Raw genomic sequence first — 24,405 nt, forward strand, 5'->3', positions numbered from 1 at the left:
CAGCCGTTGGGTACACGTGCAGTCGAAAACCCCAGGGTTCCAGGTTGCAGCCGCGCGCCTCAGCTTCAAGGAATCCAAGAGTCAAAAGCTGGTTCTGCTCCGAGGCTGTGGCACAATGGCAACGGAACCTTGCTGAGCTTCAAGCTGTTGAGCAACTTCAATAATACAGTTAGTGCTTGGATGAATGTGGAGTGGGTCAATGGAGCTTCCTCAATACGTTGTATTGGATAAATGCACGTATTTGACTCTACATAGGATACTGTACGCAATAAAGGCACAGATTACATCGAGGTGGTGAAATGGAGGACTCCGTTAGGTATTAATAAACCACTAGAATTGCTCGCCACCTCAGCTTATGCAGGTCGCAGACGTCCAGGCAGGCTTGTATTGAGCAAAGTGCTGGTTCAGCAAGCTTGTTGGCAGCAAATTTCACTGCTAGTGAAACTAGTTATGCTGTTATCGGGTTTCCCGCGCACGGCCCCGGAAGCCGTGCGCACCCTGCAGCGCCGGCTGCCTCTGAGTGGCCCCAGGTCTGCGTCTTGGCGACCTACCTAGGCGTCACTGAAAGCAGCCTCAGCAACTCCTCTGTTCCCTTGAATTCCGATCATCTCCTGCCGCCTTTTGCATCCCGAGGGGTGGCAACGCATGCCAACAATTGCACCCTTGATCATCGATCAGTATTTCTTTACGGCGCGCTCGATGCCTTAGAACTTTTTGTTTGATTTCTGCAAAGTAGGTAGCAGCAAAATCGACTTCGCCGCGCGACTCGATGACGCGCCTTGTTTGAGCGACGGAACCAACTCCTTCCACGAGGCCACCGCCGGGCCGCAGACCCTTTCCTTAGCGTTCTCGCACGCCGCTAGCTTTGTCGCTGCAGTTAGCCACGATGAGCGCTCCTCCTCCTCCTCCGCCGGGCAATGGCCCAGCGCGCCCGCCCGTCCGTCCGCACAAGCCCACCACTGCGAATCCCCTGGTGGCGAGGAAGAAACCGCGGCCGAAACCCCAGTTCTCCCGACCACCATCCAAGGTTCCGGGCAAAGGCCTGGAAGAAAAGCCAAAACCCGTGCTCAATGACATGAGCGATCCCGCCATGCGGCAGCTGGCGCAGATTCGGGCGCAGAACGGAGGCTGGACTGAGAAAGCCCCGCCCAACTACAAAGACTTTCCACTTGTGATGACCAAACGTTCCATGCTAGAGGGCCTGCGGCACCACATTATGCGGCTAAGCAAGAACAAGGGGGACTCGAGCAGGGGGAAATCAGATGCCATCGTGGACATTACAAACCAGGATCAGTTCCCGCGCCCCGTCACCCTGCTCCGCCGTGACCCGAGGCTCCCGCCCGCCCATCGTATGGTAGTGAAGGAGGAGTCTGCTCCTACGGACCCCGCCGAAGCCGCAGAGTATGAGCGCGCCCGCCAGCTCAAGGCCGAGAAAGAGGCCCAGCGAGCCCTAGACCAGGCGCAGATTGCTCCAGTGCTCAAAACAAACGAGCCCAAACCCAAGTCGAACAAGAAGGAGAAGCCGACGGCCTTCTACGGCAGGAACTCGGACGCGCAGAAGAAGGAGTCCAAGATCCATTACGAGGAGACGTGGCCGTGGCACCTGGAAGACGCCGAGGGCAAGGCGGGCGTGTGGGTTGGGTCGTATGTCGCCAGCCTATCGGATCTCAACGTTGCCCTCGTGATAGACGGCGCCCGGTTCCGCATGATCCCGCTCGAGAGGTACTACAAGTTTGACGAGAAGCCCAAGTTCGACACCCTCTCGCTGGACGATGCCGAGAAGATGATGTACGAGGTCAAGGAGATCAAGCGGTGGGTCATGAAGCAGAAAGATCAGGAGCAGCTGGAGAGGGAGAAGAACGAGACACGACAGTTCTTGCGCGGGCCCACGCGCGTCAAGACGGAGAGCGAGACATCGCGCTTGGCCCGACGGACCGAGCGGCAGGACGACTTTGAGCTCGACATGTCCGGCGACGAGTTCCAGGACGATGACGAGGCGCCAGGATTCGAGCGCGACGAGGACGAAGACGCAAAGGAGGCCAAGGAGCGCATCCGCCGCGAGCAGGTGTCGGCTAACACGTTCGGAGAAGGCGAGGAGGAGAAGGTCGAGCGGGAGGAGCGGGAAAGGCAGCTGGAGAAGCTCAGGGCAAAGATGATAGGGAAGCGGACGGTCAAGACGCTGAGGAAGCTCGAACATGGGCAGGACTACGACGACTTGGAGTCGGGGTCTGACGAGAACAACCCCTTTACTGAAGAATCGGTACGTTCGCATCTAGTGCGAGTGCGTCCGCGTCCAGGGCTAACACGGACCAGGCCTCGGATGAGGAGGAGTCAGAAAGGGAGTCGGACAGGGAAGACGAGGAGAGCAAGAAGGCCGGTGCCAAGGACCAAAGCGCCTCCGGAGCTAATACGAGAGGCAGTACGACGCCGTCCGGGAAGCAGAGGACGGTCGATGCGCTCAAGAAAGGCAAGTTGAAGCGGCCCGGCTCGCCCAACATGTCCGAGTCGAGCGACAACGAAGCTATGCGCAAGAAGATCAAGACGACGCAGGGATCAGTCGCCCCGAGCCGCGGGGGTACTCCACTTCCCGGGCGGCCGAAGCCGCCGAGCGGTGCCATGAGTGATGGCGAGGCTACCGCCGGCGAAGGATCGGATGCCGGCGCGAAGCTCAAGAAGAAGCTCAAGGTGAAGCCGGGAATGCGGCCGGGCGCCACGCCTTCGGGCTCGAGGGCCGGCAGTCCTGCTCCAGCCGGTACGTCCGGATTCTCACCTCTCCTCCTTTTTTTTAAATTTTTTTTTTTTTTTTTTTTTGGATATGCGTACTAACATCGGGCTTCAGCAAACCGAGCTCCCAAGCCCGGCGGTGCCACACCCAGCGGATCCCCCCCTCCTGGCGGCCAGGCCCCGGACATCATCACGGCCAAGGAGATCGCCGACGCCCTGGCGCCCTATGCCAAGGAGGGCATCAGCCTGTCTAATCTTATGAAGAAGTTCCAGGGCCGGGTCAACAAGCCTGGCAACATCAACACGTCTCAGTGGGTCCAGATGGTCAAGGCTCACGGCGTGTATGGGCCGGACAAGCTTCTGCGGCCCAAAGCCGCGCTGAGTGGTAACACTGCGCAGAGCTCGTCGGACAAGCCACAGTCGGGGAGTGCTGCGGGACGTTGAGGTGTCTGGTTAGCCCCGGGTGTTACTCGTTATCGGCGCTCCTGCATCCTGGTCGCCGGTGGAGGCGGGCGCAAGGCAGAGTGGTTCTCTGTTACATCCCCTACTTCCCTTTGGGTGGTCTTCTTAGAGGAGGATGGGGATTTTCGCATTCAGTTGCGCGAGGTAGCGGAGATTGAGATGTGGACCAAGTCGCGAATATATATCGTCTGGGACGTCATCTTGCAATTCCGGGCGTTGGGGGGGAAAGCTGATAAGAATACATACATACCTAGCTTTCCATCGGAATGTCTTGAAGACTCGCTTCATGATGAGCATATGAGGGCATCACCTCGTGTGATACAACGACCGTATACATAAAATGCAAGGGATACAGTCCTGCCATTACCCCTGCGTGGTAGCAAATAGCCCAGTCCTTTTTTGTTTTGTTTGCTCCAAACCCAAACCCAAACCCCCCCCCCCCCCCGGGGATAAAAAAGGAAAGGGGGAAAACAAGACCCGAGGAGTTCCCACAACCCCATTGTTTAAATTCACTCGTCCATCTGCCAAGTATACTCCAGTCCTTTTTGCATCTCCCTGCGATTCAGCGCCTTGAACCGCTCGGCCTCGAACCCGTTGCTCCGGTCGACCCCGTCCCAGCGGTACCCGGGCCGGATGCCGTAGCGGTTCGGGGGGGCGGGGCCCTTGTACACGGGCCTCCCCCTTTTCGTCCCCCCGGTCCTTGCGCCCCCGGACTCGCCGCCGCCGCCGCCGGCGGCGGAGGAGGCCATGAACTCGGCCATGGGGTCGTTCCAGCGCTCGGCACGCTTGAGCTCCTCGTTGAGCTCGGCATCGTCGCGGCCGCGGGCGAGGGGGAGCAGGGCGGCGTCCTCGAGGCGTTCGCGGCGGGCGCGGGCCTCGGCCGCCTGCACCTCGCCGCGCAGCAGGTCCTGCTTGGCCTTGGCGGCGCGCTCGGCCTCGGCGGCCTGGCGCCGGGCCTCGGCGCGGCGGAGGGAGGCATCGACGCGGCGGCCGGTCGCGTCGCGGAGTATGACCTCGGGCTCGGCGTCGTCCTTGTTCTTGTTGTTATTGTTCTTCTTCTGGCTCTCGGCGGCGGCCCTGAGTTCGGCCAGCTCGGCGGCCTCGAGCTCCTGGCGCTTGCGCAGCTGCGCCGTCAGCGCCGACGCCGACTGCAGGCCGGCAAGCGTGCCGTTGGACATCACGGGGACCTGCAGGTCCTCGGCCTCTTCGGCGGCGGCCGCGGCGGCTTTTTCGGCGGCGGCGGAGGCGATTATGGCGTCGGCTTCTGCTGCTGCATCTGCTGCATCTGTTGGCTTTGCTGCGGCGGCGGTGGAGGAGGAGGAGGAGGAGGTTGTGGTGCCATTTTTCGATGATGAAAGGGCGGGCGCGTCGCCGACGGTCTTCCAGCCGGACTTTTTTGCGCGCCGGAACTCGGCCATGGTTCCGGCTATCGTGATGGGCGTGTCATCTTCTTCGGCGTCGTCTTTCTTGTGGGTGGAGGCGTCCCAGCCAGTCTCGTCGTCATCAGTGATGAGAAGGCCAGAGGCGGCGGGTTGCTTGCGCTTTCGTTTCTTGGTGGAGGACGAGGAGGATTTGCTCTCGACAGTGAGGTAGTGCGCTGCTAGGTAGGCTGCTTTGTCGGATGGCATGGTGGATGGAGAATTAGGTGTGCGCGAAAAAGAATGATGGCGGGTACGGAGTAGCTGTGGTTGGGTCCAATTGGCATCAGGGCAGGGTGGCGGTCGGCAGAACGAACTGAAGCCTGCGGGGTCCTCGTTGCTGCCATCAAGGTGCATGCACCTCGAAACGAAAGGTAACTTAGCCGCTATCGTTGGTTGGTCTGAGCGGGCTCTCCTCCGTACGCAGTAGTTAATTAGTCAATTTTTCGGGCTGTTTCTGAGACCCACCAGGCCACTGTCACCTTGAATTGCTGGGAAAGGCAAAGATGACATCACTCTGCTCACCGGAAGGCCACTGTCGATGTTCTCGAAACAGATCTCTTGGCGTCCGAGTCCCCGGGGGTCGAAATGTTAAACTCTACACTACCACATGCCTGAGGCTTGAACTCCACTCCCTATGGCGATTCTCAGTTCAGTAAACTACCGATGCGGTCTGGCGGAACTGGTTCTGTGTGTCTAATCCGGGTATACGGAGTAATGGTGTTGGCAGGGCGTGGCTGACTGCGGGCCTCCCATTGGCGCCTCGTTGATTAGAGCTTCGAACACACGCTCCCCTGTCTTGGGGCAGTATCCAGCGACAATAACTTCATTGGGAGTGGTAGAAGAAGAGTTCATCTGTGGAAATGGTGCAGAGCTCTAAAGACCTTGACACAGAGAAGGGCAGAAGCAGCCAGCCAGGCTCGACTGGGAAGGAAGGGCTGTTGAATGCCTGAGGCGTGCCGCCCGCGGGGGAGTGTTTCATTCTACGAGGAAACCGACCGCGGAGTGCTTCGTGTGACGGCTTCATTACTGCTATTCGGACAGATTCTTGACCCAAGTCATTCAACTTGCCATGGTTGGATTTGCTCCACCTCCACGTGCTGCGACAACTAGCTGGCGGTTTAAAGACTCGAATGGGCGGCCCTTCGGGGAGCAGAAGAGGACAAGATAACTATTAGACACAGTGAAAAGGCAGCCAATCTTATCGTTCATCTTCTCAATGAATCGTTCGTCTTCTCGATGAAGAGGATCCTGAAGCAGCCGAGATATGTATCCTCAATGCTAATACAGACGACTCTTGGGAATCTACGCAGTACGAATCTCTAGGCTGCTTGCTTGCCCAGATGCTGCTATCTTTGTCCATCTTTGTCCTCTTCGGGCGCGCTGCACGCACTTTCTTCTGCGCCGTCATTCCGATCAGCCATCGTCAACTTGGGTCGGGCGGCCAAAACATAGATAGGTGGGTGTCAATGGAATTGGCCATGATATGAGCTGCTCGCTGTAAGGCAACCAACTAATTATGTATTATCCTTCACTTTCTCGCTCCTTTCCCTTCGCCCTGTTACACGAGTTTCAGTGCGGCGGTCACTTGAGAGGAGAGTGGGGGTTTCTGCGGCCATGGAATGGCCGGCTTGCACTTCCATGTATGTACAGTAGTTGCGCGCGCAAGGTCCCATGGTTATGCAGCGGCGGATAGTGTTTGGGGTGTCTCAGTTTGCATGAACGGTACGAAGTACAGACGAGTATGAATCTCGGGTTTGGGGAGACCTCAAGTATCTCCCGAGAAGGGGGGGGACTCGCTAACTCTACGTGCCGCGCGTCACTACACTTTCGTGCGCCGTCATCTCTGCGCAGTTTACGGGCAAGCAACATGATCGAAACGGGATGACGGCATACCATGCTCGCGGAACCCCGTTTTGATCGACATAGGCAACCCGACGATGCCTTCCTGTACATGGCTTGAAGCAACCATTGGCTTCAGAGAAGGCAGTCGCAAGTTGTATAATCCGTAGTGTACAGGCTGCGCACTCGTAATGGTCAGGTGCATGTGAATGTGCTCTTAGGTACGTACCAGCAACAGTTGCACGTACGTATGTACATACATACTTCCCAGCAACGAGCCGGCTTCTGCCTTGCTCGAGAACCTTCTTGGCCCCGTCTGCCTCCCCTTCGTCATTGTCAGAGCGAGAACAAGGGAAGAGGCCGGGCCACAAGCCAGGATCCGACCAACGCCTTCGGTTGGTCCGGACCCAAGAATAGCCCATGCACGCCATCAATGGTCACCCGCCTCAGGGCTCCGCTGCATTCCACTCCCCCTTTTTTGGCCCGTGTTGCCGCCAGCTGCCTCCTTGTTGTTGGTCATACGCCGGTTGCCGTCAACTTGTCACTTGCCGAACAGACCCACCGCCGTCTGGAAATTGCGCCACCCCTGGCGGCGCCTGGCTATCAGCTGCCTCGCCCAGATAGCGGTTACCCAGTGACCCGATAAGCTCCCCTGAAGCCGATATACATACAAGTAACGCCTCTGCGCCGTACTCTTCTTATCCCAGAACAGCCACGTTTCTAATTAGTAAACTACCGACATTTATCAATTTGCTGAGAAGCTTGCCACCGACAAAGCATTGTCAATTTTCCTGTTCTTTTTCTCTCGTCGCACTGTTCCATTGGAAGGCAACTTCTGCAGACTTGGGATTCCGTCATCTCGGCATCCCTTATTATCGTTATCATCATTGGAGGACGTGACTGTCATTCACCCCCCGCCCCCCCTAGCCCGTAGACGGGGGATCTTGTCATCTGAGTCACCGGCCGGCATCCGAAAGAGGTCAGCCACCTTGACTTATAACCTCTCAGAGCCGTCACTGTGCTACAAAGGCTCTTTGACTCTGCATCAAACCGAACCCGAAACCGGCTCCCAGACAGCAACCCTTTCACGGTCAGCCAAAGACCGCGCGACCTCCACACCCTCGATCGAGAGACAAAAGCCTCCTCTCTCACCAGACACCTAAAGAGAGAAGACAATCCTCTCCCACCATCAATCAACCTTTCAGCTGCCCGGCATCTGGCCTCCAGGCAGCTTCCATCTTTCCGGTAGTTCTTCCATCGCACGCCCTTGCTATCCGAGGATAGCCAACGCCGCCGGACCGGACCACCACCGCCTTGAGTCTCTCAGCTACCGACGTTTCCGTCAACATGACCGAGTCCATCCAGTACGAGCGTGATCTCCGCTCCGCCAGCAAGGAGTGGCGCCGCACCAAAGAGTCGTCTGTCAAGTGGTCCCAGGGCAGCCGCCCCCTCGCCGGCGTTAGGCGGGGGGAACCGGAGGACGCTAGGATGGCACCGGAGCACATGTATGCCAAGCGCAGGCCAGAGAAGATGGTCACACCGTAAGCCTTCCCACCCACCGCCTGCACCCGCTTTTCTCTTCCTATCCGCCTCTTCCCCACCGAATGCCAAATCGACCCCCTGCTGAACGAATGGAAATAACAACAGCACCAAAGAGATGAAACTCGCCATGGGTCTGTACTCGCGGAATCGCCGCGTCCCGATGTACGAACGATCCGACATACAGGACGCCGTAGTTGACTCCTCCCCCGACCTCCTGTCCCCGGGAGTCCCGCCCCCGGACGCGGGCGTGCTCTACAGCTTCGACCGCGCCGACACCCCCGGGCGGCCACTCACGCTCGACGTGTTCGTCAAGAACACGGGCGGCAAGGAGACGGAGAAGCTGGTCGAGAGGGAGTACGAGGTCCTCGACGGAAATGGCGAGGCCGTCAAGGGCCGCAAGGCAAGGGCAGTCCTGAGGAAGAGCCGGAGTAGCGGGACGGCCGCTGGGGCCGGTGAGGGAAGGAAAGACGGGGAGCAAGAAGGGGTGGAGGTCGAAGACGGATTCGAGCTCATCTAAGCTTCTTCTCGTCCGTTTTCCTTGTGTCTCCCTGGAGACAACCGTCACCCTTTCTTTCTTTCTTTCTTTCCTCCTTTCTTTCCCTTCGCTGTTAACCGACTCTTTGGGCTGGCATTATCTATCAATCTCATTCGGAGCATGTTAGCGGGCGTGTATTCATATCTGGGGCTCACCATGGGTTTGGCTCGGACGGTTTTAGGATGGGACTGCCTCACGGCACAGAGGGACACACAGTACCTGGGTGGGGTGTTCTTTCAAGAGCATCTCTGCATTGGGAAGGCAGTGGCAGGCAGTCGGTTGCCTTGGACATCATGCAAGTACCCGGTGCAGGTTACCCTGCGGAACAGCCGCAGAGTACCCGCAGACGTCAATAATGAATCACATTATCAACTTGGCTATTCAGAACAGTCCTGCTTGGTGCGTTGGACTATTTCAGTTTCTGAGGTCAGAAACAACCTGGATTAACGTGGCGCCTTTCCCAAGTCCTGGATGATCTTTCCCTTGTCAGTTGCTTACATCTTCCCTACTGGCAGATGATGTGCGCAGAGGATCGGATTCTGCTCGGCACTCACTTTGCACATGACGCTTTTCCCTTTGCCCTGCGCTTTCATTCTTGTTCCAATGACTTCATTCCAACACACACAAGCACCGAATGCCAACCGTCATGAGTGTTTTCTCATCCACAGTTGCCGTAACGGCGGGTATCAATTCGTACACGTCATCTACCTTACCCACGGTTAGAAGCTCGCAATCAGACGCGTTGATACGGTGCTTCTTACCATGACAGCACACATCATATGGATATTGGATTCAGCGAAGAGTGCTGCCGAGATCCGGTGACTCGGGGATGCACCCTATATGGGACCGCTTCGCACCACCACTCAGCTAGGCCACAGGGCGGGAGGTCTAGTAAAGCGGTTGCCGGTTTCGTTAGACGGCTACCTCGCTCATCCCGGAAATGACCGGCCCATGAGCAGCTCGTAGTAGGCCTTCTGCTCTGCCTCCGTCCCCAGCGAAGGGTCGAAATCCGGGTCGTGGGATTCCGGAATCGGCTCCGGGTTGGAGCCCATGCTGTAAAAGTCGGCGATGGTCTCGTCTGGCGCGAAGCCCAGCGAGGCCAGTGTCTGCGAGGCCCGTGTAGCACTGAACCCTCAACATTAGAGTATGTCTCGATTGATAGGAAGGTTGCACAGAGATAAATAAACCCAAAAATAAGAAGAAAGAGGGGAGAGGATGGGAGAGAGAGAGAGAAAGAAAGAAAGAAAGAAAGAAAAAGAAATGGAGAAACGCCATACGATTGAGCGGCATCCTTGGCCACAATATCCGACAGCGAGTCGTTGGGCTGGAGGGGGGCCCGGGCAAAGTCCGAATGCGACTTGGGCTCCGGAGCGACGGCAAAGCTCGACACGGACTGGCTCCTCTGGCTTGCGGGCGGCTGCTGCGACGCCCTCCTGGTCGTCGGCGGCGTCTCGTCACCGGCGTCCGCCTCTTCCTCGTCGGCCTCCTGCGACGCGACGGCGGCAACCCCGGCGGTTCCATCCGCCGCCCCGGCCTCCTGCAGTCCCGGCAGCGGGCCGTTGTGGCCGAAGAAGGCCCGGAACACGGAGCTCTGCTGCCACTTTGCGATGAGCGCGTCCTGCTGGTTAGAGTCCTTGATGGAGGCCACGACGGCCCGGCCGGCGGCGCCGCGCAGGTGGCCCTCGACGAGGGCGTCCAGGCCCGGGATGGCGCCGAGCACGGCGCCCCAGGCGGCGGCGCTCTCCTTGTAGGTGTTGAGGGCGGTGCGGTAGCCCTTTTGCGGCCCGCGCCGCTTGGCCGGCCGTAGGTACAGGCACGGCTTGTTGTGTTTGGTGCACACGCTGCACTTGGGCTTGCCGTTGTCGCAGGGCTGGTGGTTGACGTGGCAAAAGTCGCAACTGCAACGGGGGAAGGGGGAGCGGGGCGAGTGAGCCGCGTATGTGAGTGAGCAGGTTCCATAGCAAAGCATATGAAGCAGGCGTGGTCGGGGGAAAGGGTGCATACGCTCTAGATGCCTTCTTCCTCTTGCGTGGGTTGACGGGCGGTTCGCTGCCGGACCCGGCGTCACTGGCCGGTCGCGGACCCGGAGCGGTGCCTCCCAGTGATGGAGGAGCGGGCTGTGAGTCTTGTGGTTGTGAAGATTGACCGCCAAGTGCGGGCTCGCCGGCGGCTAGCTCCATCTCATGATGCGACCAGCCAATTCCATGCGGCCGGCAATGGTTCCACAAATTAATACGTACGTCGATGCGGCTCTGGAAAAATGATCGGGTGATGCAACGTGAAGTCGAGGGTCGTGGATTGTTTCACGAGTGCGGCTCGGTCGAGTCGGGGGAAAACAATGGGGCCGGTGGGATCACCGAGCCGTCATGAGATGAAAATTACGGAACACGGAATACACTACAGGGCCGGACGGATTTCGCTTGGAATGAGTGGGCCCGCGCTGTTGCTCGACCGGGCCATGGAGAGGGATTCGCGAATATAGATGGGTGTCGAGATGGTTCTTCACTCAAGCGTTTCTAACGCGCGGCAAAAAAATTCCTGTTTTTTTTTTTTTTTTTCTTCTTTATTTTGGCCTGTGCCAGGCAGGCATGCCTGGGTGGGTAGTCACAGAGGCAGGCACATCTGCCCCCCCAGGCATTGCAGAAAGAGCTGCCTACCACTGTACACCTCGCCGAGGCGGGGGCGGCTCCACACCCCCGAGGTCTGGGAAGCGAACATTGTCCAGGCCCGCCGGGCCCGTTCCAGTGGTGGGTCAGTACACTAGTGTACAGTACACTAATCCGCACGCTAGAACGGAACGGCAGCGGGGATCGACAACAGGGTCTACTTTTTCCCCGATACTGCGATCCCGACTAAATCTGCCGACGCCTCGACGTCGAGGCGGACAGCTGGCTTGGGGTCTTTGGTTCTCATCAGCGAACCCATGTCGTCCTACTTAATTGCCGGCGATGCAGTGGTGATTCCCTCTCACGTAACATGACGCGAAACGAAGAACAACACACCTCATGAAATAGAGAAATACAGAGAAGCACGAGCGCGACAGCATATCGCCACACATCGACAGACGCAACGACGGCATTGATCTGCGGCAGGGCGCCGAGCGTCTGAGAGACGGCCAGCCGCGGCTAGGGTACCCGACCATGGCCATGGCCCCGCCCAGGAACGAGCGCCTCTTCGAGCCAAATGCATCCATCGTGCTCGTCGGCTGCCGGGGCGCGGGCAAGCGCACCCTGGGCTTCCTGGGCGCCCTCCATCTCCGGCGGCGCCTCGTTACCGAGGACCACTACTTCGAGAAGGTGACGGGGCTCTCGAGGGGCCAGTACCTCGCCAGGCACGGCAGGGACCGCTTCGCCCGCCAGACCATCGACGTGTTCAGGCGCATGCTGGACGCCAACCGGACCGGGTGCATCATCGAATGCGGCATGAGCAGCTTCAACCAGGAGGCCCAGGACGTCCTGCGCGAGTACTCCAAGACGCACCCCGTCGTCTACATCCATCGCGAAAAGGAGCAGATCGCCAGCCTGATGGACGCCGCGGATGCCCAGCAGCTGCTCGAGGCCGACGGAACCCACAGGAGCTGCTCCAACTTTGAATACTACAACCTCCACGACTCGGCCACCCCCATCGCCGCCTCGGCTTCCGTCTCCGGTACCAGCACGCCCACCAACGGCCGGCAGCAGTCCGGGCCGTCCAAGCTCCTGTGCGTCCAGGAGGACTTTGCCCGCTTCCTCGACATCATCACGGGCCGCGGCGCAGCCAAGGCGTGGCTGGAGAGCCCCTTTTCCGTCGCCGCCATCCCCGTCGAGTTCCGCGCCTACTCATACGCCCTGCGGCTGCGGCTATCGTCCCTCGTCGGCGTGGATCTCGACTGGGATGATTTCGAGGCAAGTGCGGACTGCGTCGAGCTGATCATCGACCACTGGCCAGACGACCTCATGAACGTCATCGCACGGCAGGTCGCCCTGATCAGAAGGTACATGGGCGTCCCCATCATCTACCACGTCGAGGAGAACCCCCGCGGCGAGCGGCGGAGGCCGCCCGAGGAGAAGAACCCCATGGACGCCGAGCTGCTCGAGCTGGGCCTCCGGCTAGGAGTGGACTACATCAGCGTCGACCTCCAGCGCGACGAGGCCCTCGTACACCGGGTTCTGCAGCGCCGCGGCAGGTCGAAGGTTATCGGCAACTTCTGGCACATGGGGTTAGGCGCTCTCCCTTGGCAGGACGACCGACAGATCGAGAACTACCGGCGCGCCCGGGCGCTCGGCTGCGATATCGTTCGGATGGTGCGGTTCTGCGTCAACGACAGCCCGGCCGAGTACCTCGACGACTTCAAGAAGCGGGTGCACGAGACCTTCCCCGACCCCAAACCGCCCCTGGTCGCCTACGACTTCTCCGTCCTCGGCGTGCGCACCCCGCTCCAGACCAACATCCTCGCCCCCGTCAAGCACCTGGGCATGGAGAACGGGCGCGACCACCTGGCCACCGTCTCGCACGCCTCCCACGCCTTCGAGATGAACTTTCGCCAGTTCCTGCTCGACCCCCTCCAGTTCTACGTCCTCGGCTCCAACGTCTCCTACTCGCTCTCCCCGGCCATGCACACGGCCGCCTACGACTTCAACTCGATGCCGCACTCCTTCCGGGCCGTCTCGTGCGCCACCCTCGACAGCCTCAACCAGATCTGCTCCGCCGACACCTTTGGCGGCGCCTGCCTGACCGCGCCCTTCAAGGTGGCCGTCATGCCCCAACTCAAAGTCAGGTCGGCCCACGCGGACGCCATCGGCGCCGTCAACGTGCTCCTGCCCCTGCGCGGCCGCACCGGCGCCGTCCTGGACCACGCCAACGCGCGCAACCGCGCCGGCCCGGCCCGCGGGTTCTTCGGCGACAACACCGACTGGAGCTCCATCCTCACCTGCCTCCGCAGGGCCATCTCGCCCCGCAACCACGTCCAGCCGTCCAAGACGACCGCCCTGGTCGTCGGCGCCGGCGGCATGGCCCGCGCCGCCATCTACGCCCTCTACCAGCTCGGCTGCCGCAACATCTTCGTCTACAACCGCACCGTCCGCCGCGCCACGGACGTCGCCGCCCATTTCAACCGCTGGGCCGCCCTCCAGGCTGCCGCTGCCCCGCCGACCGCTCCCACCACCGCCACGGGCCCCACCCAGAATGCCGGCGGTGTAGGCGTGGGTGCGGGTGGTGGTGGTGTTACTGGCAGGGGGGTAAGCCCGACCGGGATGATGATGGCGATGATGATGAATGGCGCGGCCGCCGGCACCGGCGGCGGCGGGGCAGCGGTGCCGAGGGAGATGTGTAGGGTGCTGACGTCGCTGTCGGAGCCCTGGCCCGAGGGGTTCCAGCTGCCCACCATTGTCATCTCGTGCGTACCGGCGACGAGTGTGGACGGAAACCCGCCGGCGGATTTTGTGATGCCGCTGGACTGGCTCCGGAGTCCGACCGGTGGCGTCGTAGTCGAGGTAAGCTCATTGTTTCCCCTTTATGGTTTTTTTTCCTTTTTTTAATCCCCCTTTCTTATTGTGTTATGAGAATTTCGTCGCAGAGCGAGCGTGTTTGGGTCTTTCTCTCTCTCTTGCTAACGTTGGATATCGCGATCGTGTTTGTAGTTGGCTTATGAGCCCCTCGTCACCCCTCTGGTTGCGCAGATGCGGGCAGTGCGCGACAAGATGTGCCCGTCGTGGGTCGTGGTGGACGGGCTGGAAGTGGTCGCCGAGATGGCCATCGAGGCGTTTGAGCTCATGACTGGCCGCATGGCGCCGAAGCGAATCATGAAGGAGGTCTGTCGAAAGACTTGGGAGAGCCAGCAGCAGCGGAGGGCTCTCTCGTAGGTGCATGCACATGTGTTGGTTGGCATGTGTCATGATGTGTTTTTTTGTTTGCTTGAATGCCCGTACAGTTAGTCCGCTGGTCATAGTTTGATGGTTAACGCCGCTTTACAGTAGGTAGCACATTACGCTACGGAGGGATCCGAGTCGAAGGTGTTGGAAACTGTGCATATACTGGTCGAAAAAGACATCATGGTTGTACCACTTTATTTTCCGTCTGCATTTCCAATATCATGAGACACATGAACCAAAATTACCAAAGATACGCGCCGCTTCTGACCAAAACGCAGTACCATCCTCTTCTCCCGGAACGCCTCCCGATGCCCGCCCCAATGCAATGTCTATCTCCTTCCCCTTGATCGTGAATCTGGTAGTTGCTCTTCCCTTCACGTGTTAAGGCGCCCCAGGATCTAAACCGCCCTCCACTGTGCGCCGAATGGCTCGCTACCTGTTTCTCCTCTCCAGCCAGGCCCCGGCCTGCCGGATCCTCTCCGCAACCCACCCCAGATTCCAGCCTACGCGCTCCAGGGACCGCAGCTCCTCAGCGCTCAGGACGGCGGCTTCCGTGCCCTTGCGCTGTGCCGTCCATACCGTCTGGCACAGGTCGATCAGGCAGGCGTGGGCGAGCGCCGTCGCTCCGTGGCCGCCGATGTTGAGGTTGATGCTGATCGCTCTCCGGCCGCCCGCCCAGGCTTGCAGGAGTCCGGTGAGCTCTGCGGTCGGGGCCCAGGTCCCGGTGCGAGGGTCTTGGAGGCGAGTGAGAGCGAGGATCAGGGCTACACGGTTGAGGCGGCCGGTTGCGGGTTCTATGATTGTGTCCGAGGGAATCCGAGGGGAGGAGGGTGGTGGTGACGGTGGGAGCGGTAGTGGTAGTGGTGGCAGTTGTTTCTCAGTTGCCTTGACTCTGGGCTCATCCGCTGGTTTAACAATGAAGATTGTTGGCGGAATGTGTTGGTTTCGATCTGGACCAGGTGTCTCCGGAGCTGCGTAGGGTAGGGAGATGCGATGATGTTGAATAGGGGACAGGGGTGGAAGCTGAAGGCGGGTCAGGTTCTGTGTTGGGTAGGAGGGGGGCATGATGGGGAAGAGCCATACTTGCGGGGGGGTATCGAGAGTGCTTGATGTAAAGGAGCCCTTATCCGAGTTTTGGTTCTCCCGCCTTCTCCCCGAGGGAAGCAGTAAGCCCAGGAGCACGAGGTCCAAGAGACTACCTAGAGCGTCAGCTCACTATCGGCTCGTCAAACATTTGGCATGGTTGAGACCGACATGCTCATAACAGACATGGCACATCCGCCCTTGGCCCATCTCGATAGTCGTGGCCAATCCGTGTCCTTCTCCAAACTCGTGCTTCCTAACCAGCCAACGCGAGGCCATGCCACGCTCCGGGCAAAGTAGTACAACGGTCCGCACCAGAGCCCGGCACATATTATGGCAAGGCAGCAAGGGACCACATAGACGTAGCGGTATCCGGGTCTCGACAGGGCTAAGCAGGAGTATATGCCGAGCAGGAAGTGCAACACCGTCTAGCCCAACCGTCAGTTGTTGCGACGTCCCGCGAATCAACCGGGACAACGTACGGCGACCACACCGAGAACGAACGCGACGGCCTGTGCACTAAAGATCAAAACAGAGGCATAAATGGCAACCCCAGACGCTGGGGCTTGGAGAAGTAATTGCCACTTGAGGACGCTGGGGAACATGAGCCTTGTTGCAGACACTGCCACCTCACAGTAGCAGCAGTGTGGCCATCACACGTTATTAGAACGAGAGAGGCGGCGGCTCTCAGTTTCTCAATAAGAGTGGAATTTTTCGCCGGAAACCGAGCGAGCAAACTCGCGTGCGGCGGCCATGACTTGGAATATCGGGGACACGAGCCTACATGTAGGCCCATGTTCGGACTTGTTTCAATTCTTGTACCTAGTCGCTGACGCCGTTGATACGGCGCCAGCAAACTCGAGGCATCTGGTACTGGGCCACCGAACACGAAACATAGCGTTGTGAAAAGTTGCCGCAGCCACGAGGGGAATGCTGGTTTGATAGGGCGTTGTGTGCGGAGACGAGACGCAGGAGTGAGACATTCCGAGAAGGTTTAGCGTTATTTTCTGGTTTTGGCGCGAAGACGAAGAAGGGAAGAGGGCGTTCAGATTCCCGGGTTGCTGCCTTTGGAAGTCTCCATTGGATGCAAACCAATCGTCATTTTCTCCCCAAAAGATTTTCACCTGCTCTGACGGGTGTGTTCACTTTCCTCTAAATGTAACCACAAGAATGACAGCGGGAAGCCACGAGGGAACTGGGGCGGTTGAGGAGCTACTATGTAGTCTCGGCAGAGATCGAGCCGTTCCACGAAGCAGGTGCTAGCTGAGGCACCTGCCAGCGCTGACTGATGGATATTCCCTACAGAGTACTCCGTAGATCCCTTCCACTGCAGCTCCACTCTTTTTTTCCCTTGCCAATGCATACTAGTAAAGCTTGGTTCGATGACTCGAGCTGCACGCCGTCTTTCATTCTCCTCGAGTTTTCCATTCAAGGACCTGCCGACCTGGTTATGCTAAGTAACAAGAGAAGCCAGAAGTCAATGAGTCAAGCTCATCGCCGGCGGCCTCCATCGCTGATGATGACCGCAGATGAAACGGAGGCTGAGTGCGACAAACCAATCGTGGCCGTATCGCACCGTTAAGCTACATCCGATTGGCCCGGGCCGCTAACATCCTGGCTGACTGGTGGCCATGGCGCCGTTTCTCGGCATGGCCGGAGCCGACTCGACTGCCAGCAGTCTCCTGCTGTCTAGATCGGAGGGAAACTCGAATGTTAGTGGCCTTTGCTGCGCCACTGGGGAGGCAGATCTCTCCCGCCGTCGGGCTGTCTGACCGACAACTAGTTACCATGGTCTCTTTATGTTAATTTTATTGATTTTATCGACGCTGGCTTCATCTCTGTTTGGAGTTACACGTCAATCGCTCTCCCGGAGCCGCTTCTGGGTCCAATTGAATTAACTAACACAGTGACTTTCGAAGTTCCCGGTTCCTCTGTTCGGCTCCCGCTGCGGCCCATTCCGGGGAATCTAGACGGGAACTTGTAATTCACTGCGCGGACCTAATGCAAGACAAGCCAGAACAGCGTGCATTTGGCTAGCTCCAGTAGCCATCGCAGCCATGGAAGCGTCCTCGCAGTCCGCGGCGGAGGAGAAGATGCGCCTTCAGGAGCGCCTCCAGCTCCAAGAAGGTCATGAGTCTTCGATGTCGTCACAGAGCCGCGGCCCCGCTTCCGGGAGAAATACGGTCCCCATGACCGAGGAGGAGCTCGAGTCGTCGCCGGTATACGATCAGCAATCGCCCCTGTACTCTCTTGTCCCCGACCAGCAGTCTCCGCCCCCCTCCCAAAGCGCCATCCCGCGGCGCCCCGTGCCCGGTTCCGTGCCTGGTCCGGTCCCCCGTCCTGTCCCCGAGTCCGGCCTGGAACCGGTGCCCCGTTCGCCCACCCCACCGCCGTACTCGGGCCCCTCCACCCCGGCCCAGGAACCAATTCAACCTCATGAGTCCCAAACGGGCGGGCCCAGGCCACCTCCCCGGTACCCGGGACTCCCCGCACTGGACTACCGCCTCTACAAACCTCCCCTCTTCGAGCTCTCCTCGGACAAGACCACCATCAAGACCACCGCTGCCCACCTCTCCACCTCGGCCGAAGCCCTGGTCGCCCTGATCCGGCAGCAGGCCACGGTGCCGCCCAAGCCGCAGGTCCACATTGTCGGTCGGCGCGGCAGCAGCCCCAACAGCGGGCGCGTCGACTTCGACATCAAGCTCAACCTCCTCCCCCTGCTCGTCCCCGAGGACCCGCGCCAGCGCATGGACTACCTGCGCTGCGTCGGCCCGGGCGAGGTCGCCTTCCGCGGCGGCTCCAAGCCTTCCACCCAGCCCGAGGTCGACGGCGACGGGTCGCTGGACGCGTGGGCCGCCCGCTTCGTCGCCGACACGGCCAGCGTCAAGGCCTTCGCGCTCGAGCGCGTCGTCGTCAACCTGGACATGGACTGGCTCGAGGGCCAGATCCGCAAGCTGGTCGTCGGCATGCGCTACCCCGGCACCGTGGCCGTCTCCTTCCCCGTGACGCACAACCGCGTCGTCGTGCAAAACCCGGACCGGGTCAACAAGTTCATCACCAGCGTCACCGGCCTCTTTGTGGGCAAGAGGAAGTACGAAGTCGTCAAGGCCGTGTGGCCCTTTGCCACCATGCCCAAGGGGAGCGAGGGAGAAGGGAGGCGGTGTGCGGTGCAGAGCGAGGAGGTTTGGTGGAGAGAGTGGAAGGACCCGATCCGCTATGGTATGTCTATTATTTTTATTTATTTTTTGGTTTGCTTTTTCCTGCGTTCCATCTCTCTTGACGGCATGAGCTGACTTGACCGGGCAGCAATCGCTACAAAACGGCATGGTTGGGTCACCAACGAAGACAAGTTGGAGGCCCTCATGGAGGGGACGCCGTCGACTACGCCTGCTGATGTAGACTGGGGCCCTGAATACTAGGGGCTGACCCCCTTCATGACATATACGCCGTAGCCCGTTTACGCGTATTGGAGACAAATTCTTCATAAACTTCATAGCGCTGGAGTTGGAGGGGTTGGTTTCTTGAGCTCGGTATCAGATACCTCTGCTAATATTATTTTTTTCACTTCTCTGGGCCCTTGAAGCTAGAATAACGGACCAGATTGCTTTTTGAACCAGGCCGTGTCAAGCGAGTACATACATGCTAATAACGCTCGGTGGCTGCCGCTCCCAGGTTGGCTTGATCGCCTCATGGCAGTACAAAGTAGATCCTATCTCTTGGCAACGTATTGTAGGATGCGCATCCCAATTCCTTCCTGTTTGCATCCTTCCTGTTTTTCTTTTTTTTCTTTTGTTTTTTGTTTTCTGCCTTTCTCTTAAACAATAGTTTAAAAATCAATCGTAAGTTTGGGAAGGTAAGATACTTTGTGGTCCTGCGCAACGCGCTCAAAGACTCACTCGCCGCTGATCACCAAAAACTGAGAGATGAGTCACCCGGAGTGGCTTGGGCAAGGCCTTGGGCCCGCCGTGACACACACCTTCCGCTGCGGGCCCAGCGCAGCCCCGGCTCCTTAGAAGCACTGCGGGGTTGGAAAGGATCGAGTTATCGGGGCAGTGAGATGTCAACACCAAGGGGCGCGGTATTGCGAGGGAACTCGGGTACAAACTTATAAAATGCAGCCTTCAATCTGGACCTGAGGAGTTTTGTTTCAATTCGATCCATCAGTTTAGTACGCCTCTGTTGACGCTGAAGGATAAATAATTTTGAATAATTTGGGCGTGTCGCCACTCATCATCTCACAGACCTTCTTTATACCCCCCTAACTAATCAACAAGACAATAACATAGAAGGAGGAAGTCATCACGAGGAAAGCATTCGACCATGGCAGAACCCATTACTTCACAGAGTGTTGTTCCCTCCCCGGCATCTCCGTCCTCTTCCGTACCTCAACGACGACGACAACAACGACAACAACAACCTCAGCAACAACCACAACCCGCCCTTCCACTCACCTCCTACGACACAGCCCTCGCCCTGCTCCCCCCCAGGTCGCTCTGGCCGCGCATTGACCGCCTCCGCGCCCTCTACGACAGGGCCTACCCCAGATGGCCGCCCCACGTCAACCTCGTCTACCCCTTCGTCCGGCCCGAGCTGCTGGACGAGGCCGTCGACCGGGTCGGGGCCGTGTTGGCGGCTCCGACGTCGCCGTCGTCTCCCGGGCGGTTTCCGGTGCGTCTGGCGCGGACGGGCGTGTTTGAGCACAAGAAGGGGAGGGACAACACCATCTACCTGTGCGAGGAGGAGGATCCGCGGGCGGTGGAGAGGTTGAGGGGCGCGGTGCTCGCTTCCTTGGGCGCAGGCGCGTCGGCGTCGGCGGCCGCGGGACAGGCGGGGGCCAGCTACCGGATGCACTTGACGGTGGCGCAGAGCGACGACGCGGATGGGGCGGCGCACAAGTTCTTGGTGGAGAAGGTCGGGCTGCTGCCGCGGGTCGAGTGGGAGGCTGCTGAGCTGGCCGTGCTGGTTCGGGAGCGGGACGGGAGAGGGGGGAATGTCATGCGGCTGTGGGGCACGATCGGTCTCGAGGATGGGAGGGTGGAGAGGCTCGGTACCGTGGCGGCGTTTTACCAATCCGTGAATCCCTTAGAAGGAAGAGGGGGGGTGGACGGCGATGACGACGTGGACACGGCCGACAGGGACCTGCTCCAGGGCGGGCCGCTGTATTGCGCTGGCGAGGAGCCGGAGCGGTGGGTGCCGTTCACGCCCCCGGAGCTCATCGTGGCGAGCTACAACGTCCTCGCCGAGTTCGAGTGGCCACCGTCGGAGGCCAGGTATCCGTTGCTGGTGCGGAACATTCTCGCCGAGAGTGCCCAGGCCGATGTTTTGGTGCTGCAGGAGGTCACCGACGGCTTCCTGTCTTACCTCCTTTCCGACAAGCGGATCCGCGACGCCTACCCTTTCTGCTCCCATGGCCCGCCGCACCTAGACAATATCGAGCCGCTGCCGAGTTATCTGAACATTGTCGTGCTCGGCGCGACCCCTTTCGATTGGGAGTATGTCTCCCTCAACCGGAAGCACAAGGGCGCCCTTGTAGCCAGGTTCAAGCGGGTCGGCCGGTTCGACCGAGACAGGTTTCGCCCTGTGGTTCTTGCTGCCGTCCATCTTATCCCCGGCCTCGCCGACGATGCCATCGCTGCCAAAAAGGCAGACGTCAAGAGGCTTATCGGCTACCTCTCCGACAACTACTCCGGCCACCCCTGGATCGTGGCAGGTGACTTCAACATCACGACGTCGCCCGGTTCGATCAACGCCGCCATCAAAGCCAAAGCTATCTCGGAGCAGTCCGCCGCCGACCTGGCTAGTCTCGATAACCTCTTTTCCGACGCCGGGCTCGTCGATGCCTGGAGGAGCGCTGTCGAGGACGGGCCCGACGATGAGCGGATAGAAGCAGAGCAGGGCGCCACTTGGGATCCGACCACCAACGGCATGGCTGCCATTATGGCTGCCAACAGCGGTAGTAGCGCGTGGCCTCAGCGGTACGACCGGATCCTCGTTCGCGGCGAGGGCCTTCTCGAGATCTCCGACTTTAACATGTTTGGCTTCTTGACGGAACAGCAGCAGGAAGGTGGCTCCAAGCTCTTTGCCAGCGATCACTGGGGCGTCAGGTGCACTTTGAACATGAGAGGCCTTGGAGACGGCGACGATGATCCCTCCGAGGAGGTTTCGGAGCTGATTGTGCCAGTCATCCCTGAGAAGGTTCCGGAGCACCTGGCTTCGGCAGGAAGCGTAAAGGAGGCGCTTGCTGCGCTTCAGGTGATCCCCAGCGAGGGCGAGGCAACCAAGCGGAAGAGGGCGCTAGACCTCCTAAAGAGCGTCGTTCTCGATACCCCTTCGGCGGATGCAGCAGGAGCACGGTCACAACCGACCGTGGTCGTGGTTCCCGTTGGGTCGTACGCCCTCGGCGTCTGGACCTCCTCGTCGGATATTGACGTCCTGTGCATCGGCCCCTTCAGCTCCAACACCTTCTTCGCCCTAGCGTCCCAGCGCGTTCGGAAAGCCGCCGCTCAGGGAATCAAGCTCCTCCGCCGGGTTCGAGCTCACACCGGAACCATGCTCGAACTCGAAGTCCACGGTGTCAAGGTCGACCTCCAATACTGTCCCGCCGCATCCGTCGCCGAGCGCTGGCCCGACGTCCTGCGCATCCCCTCCTCCGATCCGGTCTGGTCCCTCTCCGCCCAGACCCTCTCCAAACTTAAAGCGATCCGCGACGCCGACTACCTCCGCCGCTCCGTCCCGGACCTGACCACTTTCCGCCTCGCCCATCGCTTCGTCAAGACCTGGGCCAAGTCCCGCGGCATCTACGCCGCCCGCTTCGGCTTCCTCAGCGGCATCCAGATCTCCGTCCTCCTCGCGCGCGTGCAGAAGCTCCTCGCGCGCGAGGCGGGCGCGCCGCCGACCCCGGAGGCCCTCATCGTCACCTTCTTCCACCACTACGCCGCCTTCGACTGGTCCGCCCAGCTGGCCTTCGACCCGCTGTTCCACCGCCGCCGCCTGCCCTACTCCCGCACCGCGCGGGAACCGCTCGCCATCCTGGGCTACTTCCCGCCGGCGCTCAACACGGCCCTCGCGGCGTCCGTGCCGTCGACCAAGACCCTGGCGGCCGAGTTTCGCCGCGCGAGCGACGCCCTGCGGTCCGCCACGGATCCTCCCGCGTCGTGGTCGAGCCTCCTATCCGTGTCGGCGGGGCGAGACGAGTTCCTCGCGGCGTACAAGTCGTACGTCAAGCTCGACGTCCAGTACTGGGGCCTCTCGCTCTCCAGGGGCGCCCAGTTCCTCGGCTGGCTGGAGTCGCGGTGCGTGATGCTGCTTGTGGATCTCCACCGCCGCGCGCCGGGGCTGCACGTGCGGATGTGGCCGGCTCGGTTCGTCGAGAGGGACAGCAATGGTAGCCGTGACGCGGCCGCTGCTACAATGACTGGGGAGGAGAAGGATGGTGATGAGGATGCGAGGGATTTCAGGGGCTGCTATCTTATTGGACTCGACAAAGGCTCGCCGGAGATGGCCAAGGAGGATCTGAAGGTGGCTCTCGGGGCGCTGCAGACCGGACTGGACCGGTTCGAGGCGCAGATGATGGGGGATGAGAAGTATTATGATGCTAGAAGTTGCTGGCTAAGCGCTTCCGTGGTGAACCGGGACGAGCTCGGCGAGCTGGAACTGGACAGCCGTGAGTGGGGGGAGTACACTCCCGGCGAGGAGGAGGCCGACGAGGAAGAGGAGGAAGGAGAGCAAGACGCGACTCCGGACCCGGACTTTGGGCACGAGGAGCTTGCGAAGAAGGAGAAAAAGAAAAAGGGGTCGGCATCTAAAAAGCAGATTGCCGCTGTCGACCTCCGTGCGGACAAGACTAAGAAGTTTCGCCCTGCAATTGATGCCCTGAACCGCATCCGGTGGGACCCGCAACTAGACAGTAGCGATTATGTGGTCGGATATGAGGACCGGTTCAGCGGTGTGCAGGAGAAGGAGCTTTCTTCCTGGAAGAGCGAGCAGACGGACGAGGAGTTCATTCCGCAGCATCGGATCCTCTACTTCAGAAGGAAGAGCGATGGAAGGTTGGTCTGGGATCGGCGGAGGCGGCTGGACGAGCTGTTTGGAAATGCACCTTAAACGCTGTTTATATCGATGGCAGCATAAGCTGAAGGCTGCACTGTAATTGATCTCAGCTCAGACATGCTCCAGAGGTGCTCGGAGCATCAGGTCCCGGCGTCGCTGTCCGCCCCAGCAGCGGCTTCCGCTTCCCCCTTTTCCAACCCCTCCTTCAATGCGTAGTCCATCTCCCATCTGCTTGGGACAACCTCCAGCTTACTCCTCCAATCATCAGGCGCCCTGGCGAAGCTCCGTATCAAGTCCTCCACTGTCTTCTTTGTCCATTTCCGCGGCTCTTCCGGGACATCAGGTTTAACCAGATCTACTGGAGGTTGCCTCTCGAGCATAGCCCACAACCTCTTCTCTTCGTGATACGTGGCTCTGGCGTCCAACCGATCAGCGTATGCCTCATGGGCTCGTTCAGCGCGGATCCGATTCCTCAGGGCGGTTCGCGGTTTTCCTGATCTGGGATACTCAAACGCCGAGTGAACAAGAACCTCGTTCATCTCGCGCATGACGGCTTCCTTCTCCGCCTCGTCTTCTTCGGGGGGCACGGGCTCTTCGTATTCGGAGGCATAGGGAGTGCCGGCGCCGAGCTCGATTGAACCGCTTTCGGACTCCGCGGCCGGGGTTTCGTCTCGGTCGAGCTCGTCTTCAGACACGTCCGTGTCTTCGTCCGCGACTGCGTCTCCTTCAGCAGCTTCCGGCTCAAGACCGAGCGCTCGCTCCACCTCATCGTACGACATGGGTTCCTGCTCGCCCACGCTTCCCCATCCCTCATCCTCGTTATCCTTCTTGTCCTGCTCCTCTTCCTCTTCCTCCTCGTCCTCCTGATCCTCCTCCTCGTCGTCGTACACATTCAGCCTCA

The 24,405-nt window shown here is 59.7% G+C and overlaps 8 protein-coding genes across 8 annotated transcripts; 5 read left to right on the plus strand and 3 right to left on the minus strand.

The window, feature by feature from the left end:
- Positions 1-779: 779 nt before the first annotated feature.
- On the plus strand, positions 780-3,230 carry MYCTH_2299136 (uncharacterized protein). The gene is made up of 3 exons (XM_003660573.1): positions 780-2,260; positions 2,314-2,752; positions 2,840-3,230. The coding sequence occupies exons 1-3, from the start codon at positions 887-889 to the stop codon at positions 3,166-3,168; spliced, it is 2,142 nt and encodes a 713-aa protein (XP_003660621.1). The 5' UTR covers positions 780-886; the 3' UTR covers positions 3,169-3,230.
- A 359-nt stretch (positions 3,231-3,589) lies between these two features.
- MYCTH_2299137 (uncharacterized protein) lies at positions 3,590-4,999 on the minus strand. Its single transcript, XM_003660574.1, has one exon. It carries the CDS (start codon positions 4,812-4,814, stop codon positions 3,696-3,698), a length of 1,119 nt encoding a protein of 372 aa, XP_003660622.1. The 5' UTR covers positions 4,815-4,999; the 3' UTR covers positions 3,590-3,695.
- Positions 5,000-7,564: 2,565 nt separating this feature from the next.
- On the plus strand, positions 7,565-8,605 carry MYCTH_2299139 (uncharacterized protein). The gene is made up of 2 exons (XM_003660575.1): positions 7,565-7,987; positions 8,094-8,605. The coding sequence occupies exons 1-2, from the start codon at positions 7,794-7,796 to the stop codon at positions 8,503-8,505; spliced, it is 606 nt and encodes a 201-aa protein (XP_003660623.1). The 5' UTR covers positions 7,565-7,793; the 3' UTR covers positions 8,506-8,605.
- Positions 8,606-9,270: 665 nt separating this feature from the next.
- MYCTH_2299142 (uncharacterized protein) lies at positions 9,271-11,035 on the minus strand. Its single transcript, XM_003660576.1, has 2 exons — positions 9,801-11,035; positions 9,271-9,648 (listed from the first exon to the last, which is right to left on the minus strand). Exons 1-2 carry the CDS (start codon positions 10,523-10,525, stop codon positions 9,453-9,455), a joined length of 921 nt encoding a protein of 306 aa, XP_003660624.1. The 5' UTR covers positions 10,526-11,035; the 3' UTR covers positions 9,271-9,452.
- Positions 11,036-11,669: 634 nt separating this feature from the next.
- Positions 11,670-14,363, plus strand: MYCTH_2051357 (uncharacterized protein; the record flags this gene model as incomplete). The annotated part of the gene is made up of 3 exons (XM_003660577.1): positions 11,670-13,697; positions 13,827-13,994; positions 14,142-14,363. The coding sequence occupies 3 exons, from the start codon at positions 11,670-11,672 to the stop codon at positions 14,361-14,363; spliced, it is 2,418 nt and encodes an 805-aa protein (XP_003660625.1).
- A 262-nt stretch (positions 14,364-14,625) lies between these two features.
- MYCTH_2299145 (uncharacterized protein) lies at positions 14,626-16,162 on the minus strand. The gene is made up of 3 exons (XM_003660578.1): positions 15,938-16,162; positions 15,627-15,883; positions 14,626-15,567 (listed from the first exon to the last, which is right to left on the minus strand). The coding sequence occupies exons 2-3, from the start codon at positions 15,641-15,643 to the stop codon at positions 14,805-14,807; spliced, it is 780 nt and encodes a 259-aa protein (XP_003660626.1). The 5' UTR covers positions 15,644-15,883; positions 15,938-16,162; the 3' UTR covers positions 14,626-14,804.
- Positions 16,163-17,387: 1,225 nt separating this feature from the next.
- MYCTH_2299147 (uncharacterized protein) lies at positions 17,388-19,008 on the plus strand. Its single transcript, XM_003660579.1, has 2 exons — positions 17,388-18,674; positions 18,762-19,008. Exons 1-2 carry the CDS (start codon positions 17,513-17,515, stop codon positions 18,872-18,874), a joined length of 1,275 nt encoding a protein of 424 aa, XP_003660627.1. The 5' UTR covers positions 17,388-17,512; the 3' UTR covers positions 18,875-19,008.
- A 663-nt stretch (positions 19,009-19,671) lies between these two features.
- Positions 19,672-23,601, plus strand: MYCTH_2299149 (uncharacterized protein). Its single transcript, XM_003660580.1, has one exon. It carries the CDS (start codon positions 19,776-19,778, stop codon positions 23,556-23,558), a length of 3,783 nt encoding a protein of 1,260 aa, XP_003660628.1. The 5' UTR covers positions 19,672-19,775; the 3' UTR covers positions 23,559-23,601.
- The last annotated feature ends 804 nt before the right edge of the window (positions 23,602-24,405 follow it).

Source organism: Thermothelomyces thermophilus, chromosome 1, assembly GCF_000226095.1.
Source record: "Thermothelomyces thermophilus ATCC 42464 chromosome 1, complete sequence".
NCBI lineage: Eukaryota > Fungi > Ascomycota > Sordariomycetes > Sordariales > Chaetomiaceae > Thermothelomyces > Thermothelomyces thermophilus.

What these genes read in the sequence shown, in the direction of transcription:
- MYCTH_2299136 (XM_003660573.1), top strand. Translation starts at nt 887, where the DNA reads ATGAGCGCTCCTCCTCCTCCTCCGCCGGGCAATGGCCCAGCGCGCCCG. An exon ending in ACCCCTTTACTGAAGAATCG is followed by an intron (nt 2,261 to 2,313) that starts GTACGTTCGCAT and finishes AACACGGACCAG; the next exon opens with GCCTCGGATGAGGAGGAGTC. An exon ending in CGGCAGTCCTGCTCCAGCCG is followed by an intron (nt 2,753 to 2,839) that starts GTACGTCCGGAT and finishes ATCGGGCTTCAG; the next exon opens with CAAACCGAGCTCCCAAGCCC.
- MYCTH_2299137 (XM_003660574.1), bottom strand. Translation starts at nt 4,814, where the DNA reads ATGCCATCCGACAAAGCAGCCTACCTAGCAGCGCACTACCTCACTGTC.
- MYCTH_2299139 (XM_003660575.1), top strand. Translation starts at nt 7,794, where the DNA reads ATGACCGAGTCCATCCAGTACGAGCGTGATCTCCGCTCCGCCAGCAAG. An exon ending in CCAGAGAAGATGGTCACACC is followed by an intron (nt 7,988 to 8,093) that starts GTAAGCCTTCCC and finishes AAATAACAACAG; the next exon opens with CACCAAAGAGATGAAACTCG.
- MYCTH_2299142 (XM_003660576.1), bottom strand. Translation starts at nt 10,525, where the DNA reads ATGCACCCTTTCCCCCGACCACGCCTGCTTCATATGCTTTGCTATGGA. An exon ending in GCCAAGGATGCCGCTCAATC is followed by an intron (nt 9,649 to 9,800) that starts GTATGGCGTTTC and finishes TTGAGGGTTCAG; the next exon opens with TGCTACACGGGCCTCGCAGA.
- MYCTH_2299147 (XM_003660579.1), top strand. Translation starts at nt 17,513, where the DNA reads ATGGAAGCGTCCTCGCAGTCCGCGGCGGAGGAGAAGATGCGCCTTCAG. An exon ending in GAAGGACCCGATCCGCTATG is followed by an intron (nt 18,675 to 18,761) that starts GTATGTCTATTA and finishes TTGACCGGGCAG; the next exon opens with CAATCGCTACAAAACGGCAT.
- MYCTH_2299149 (XM_003660580.1), top strand. Translation starts at nt 19,776, where the DNA reads ATGGCAGAACCCATTACTTCACAGAGTGTTGTTCCCTCCCCGGCATCT.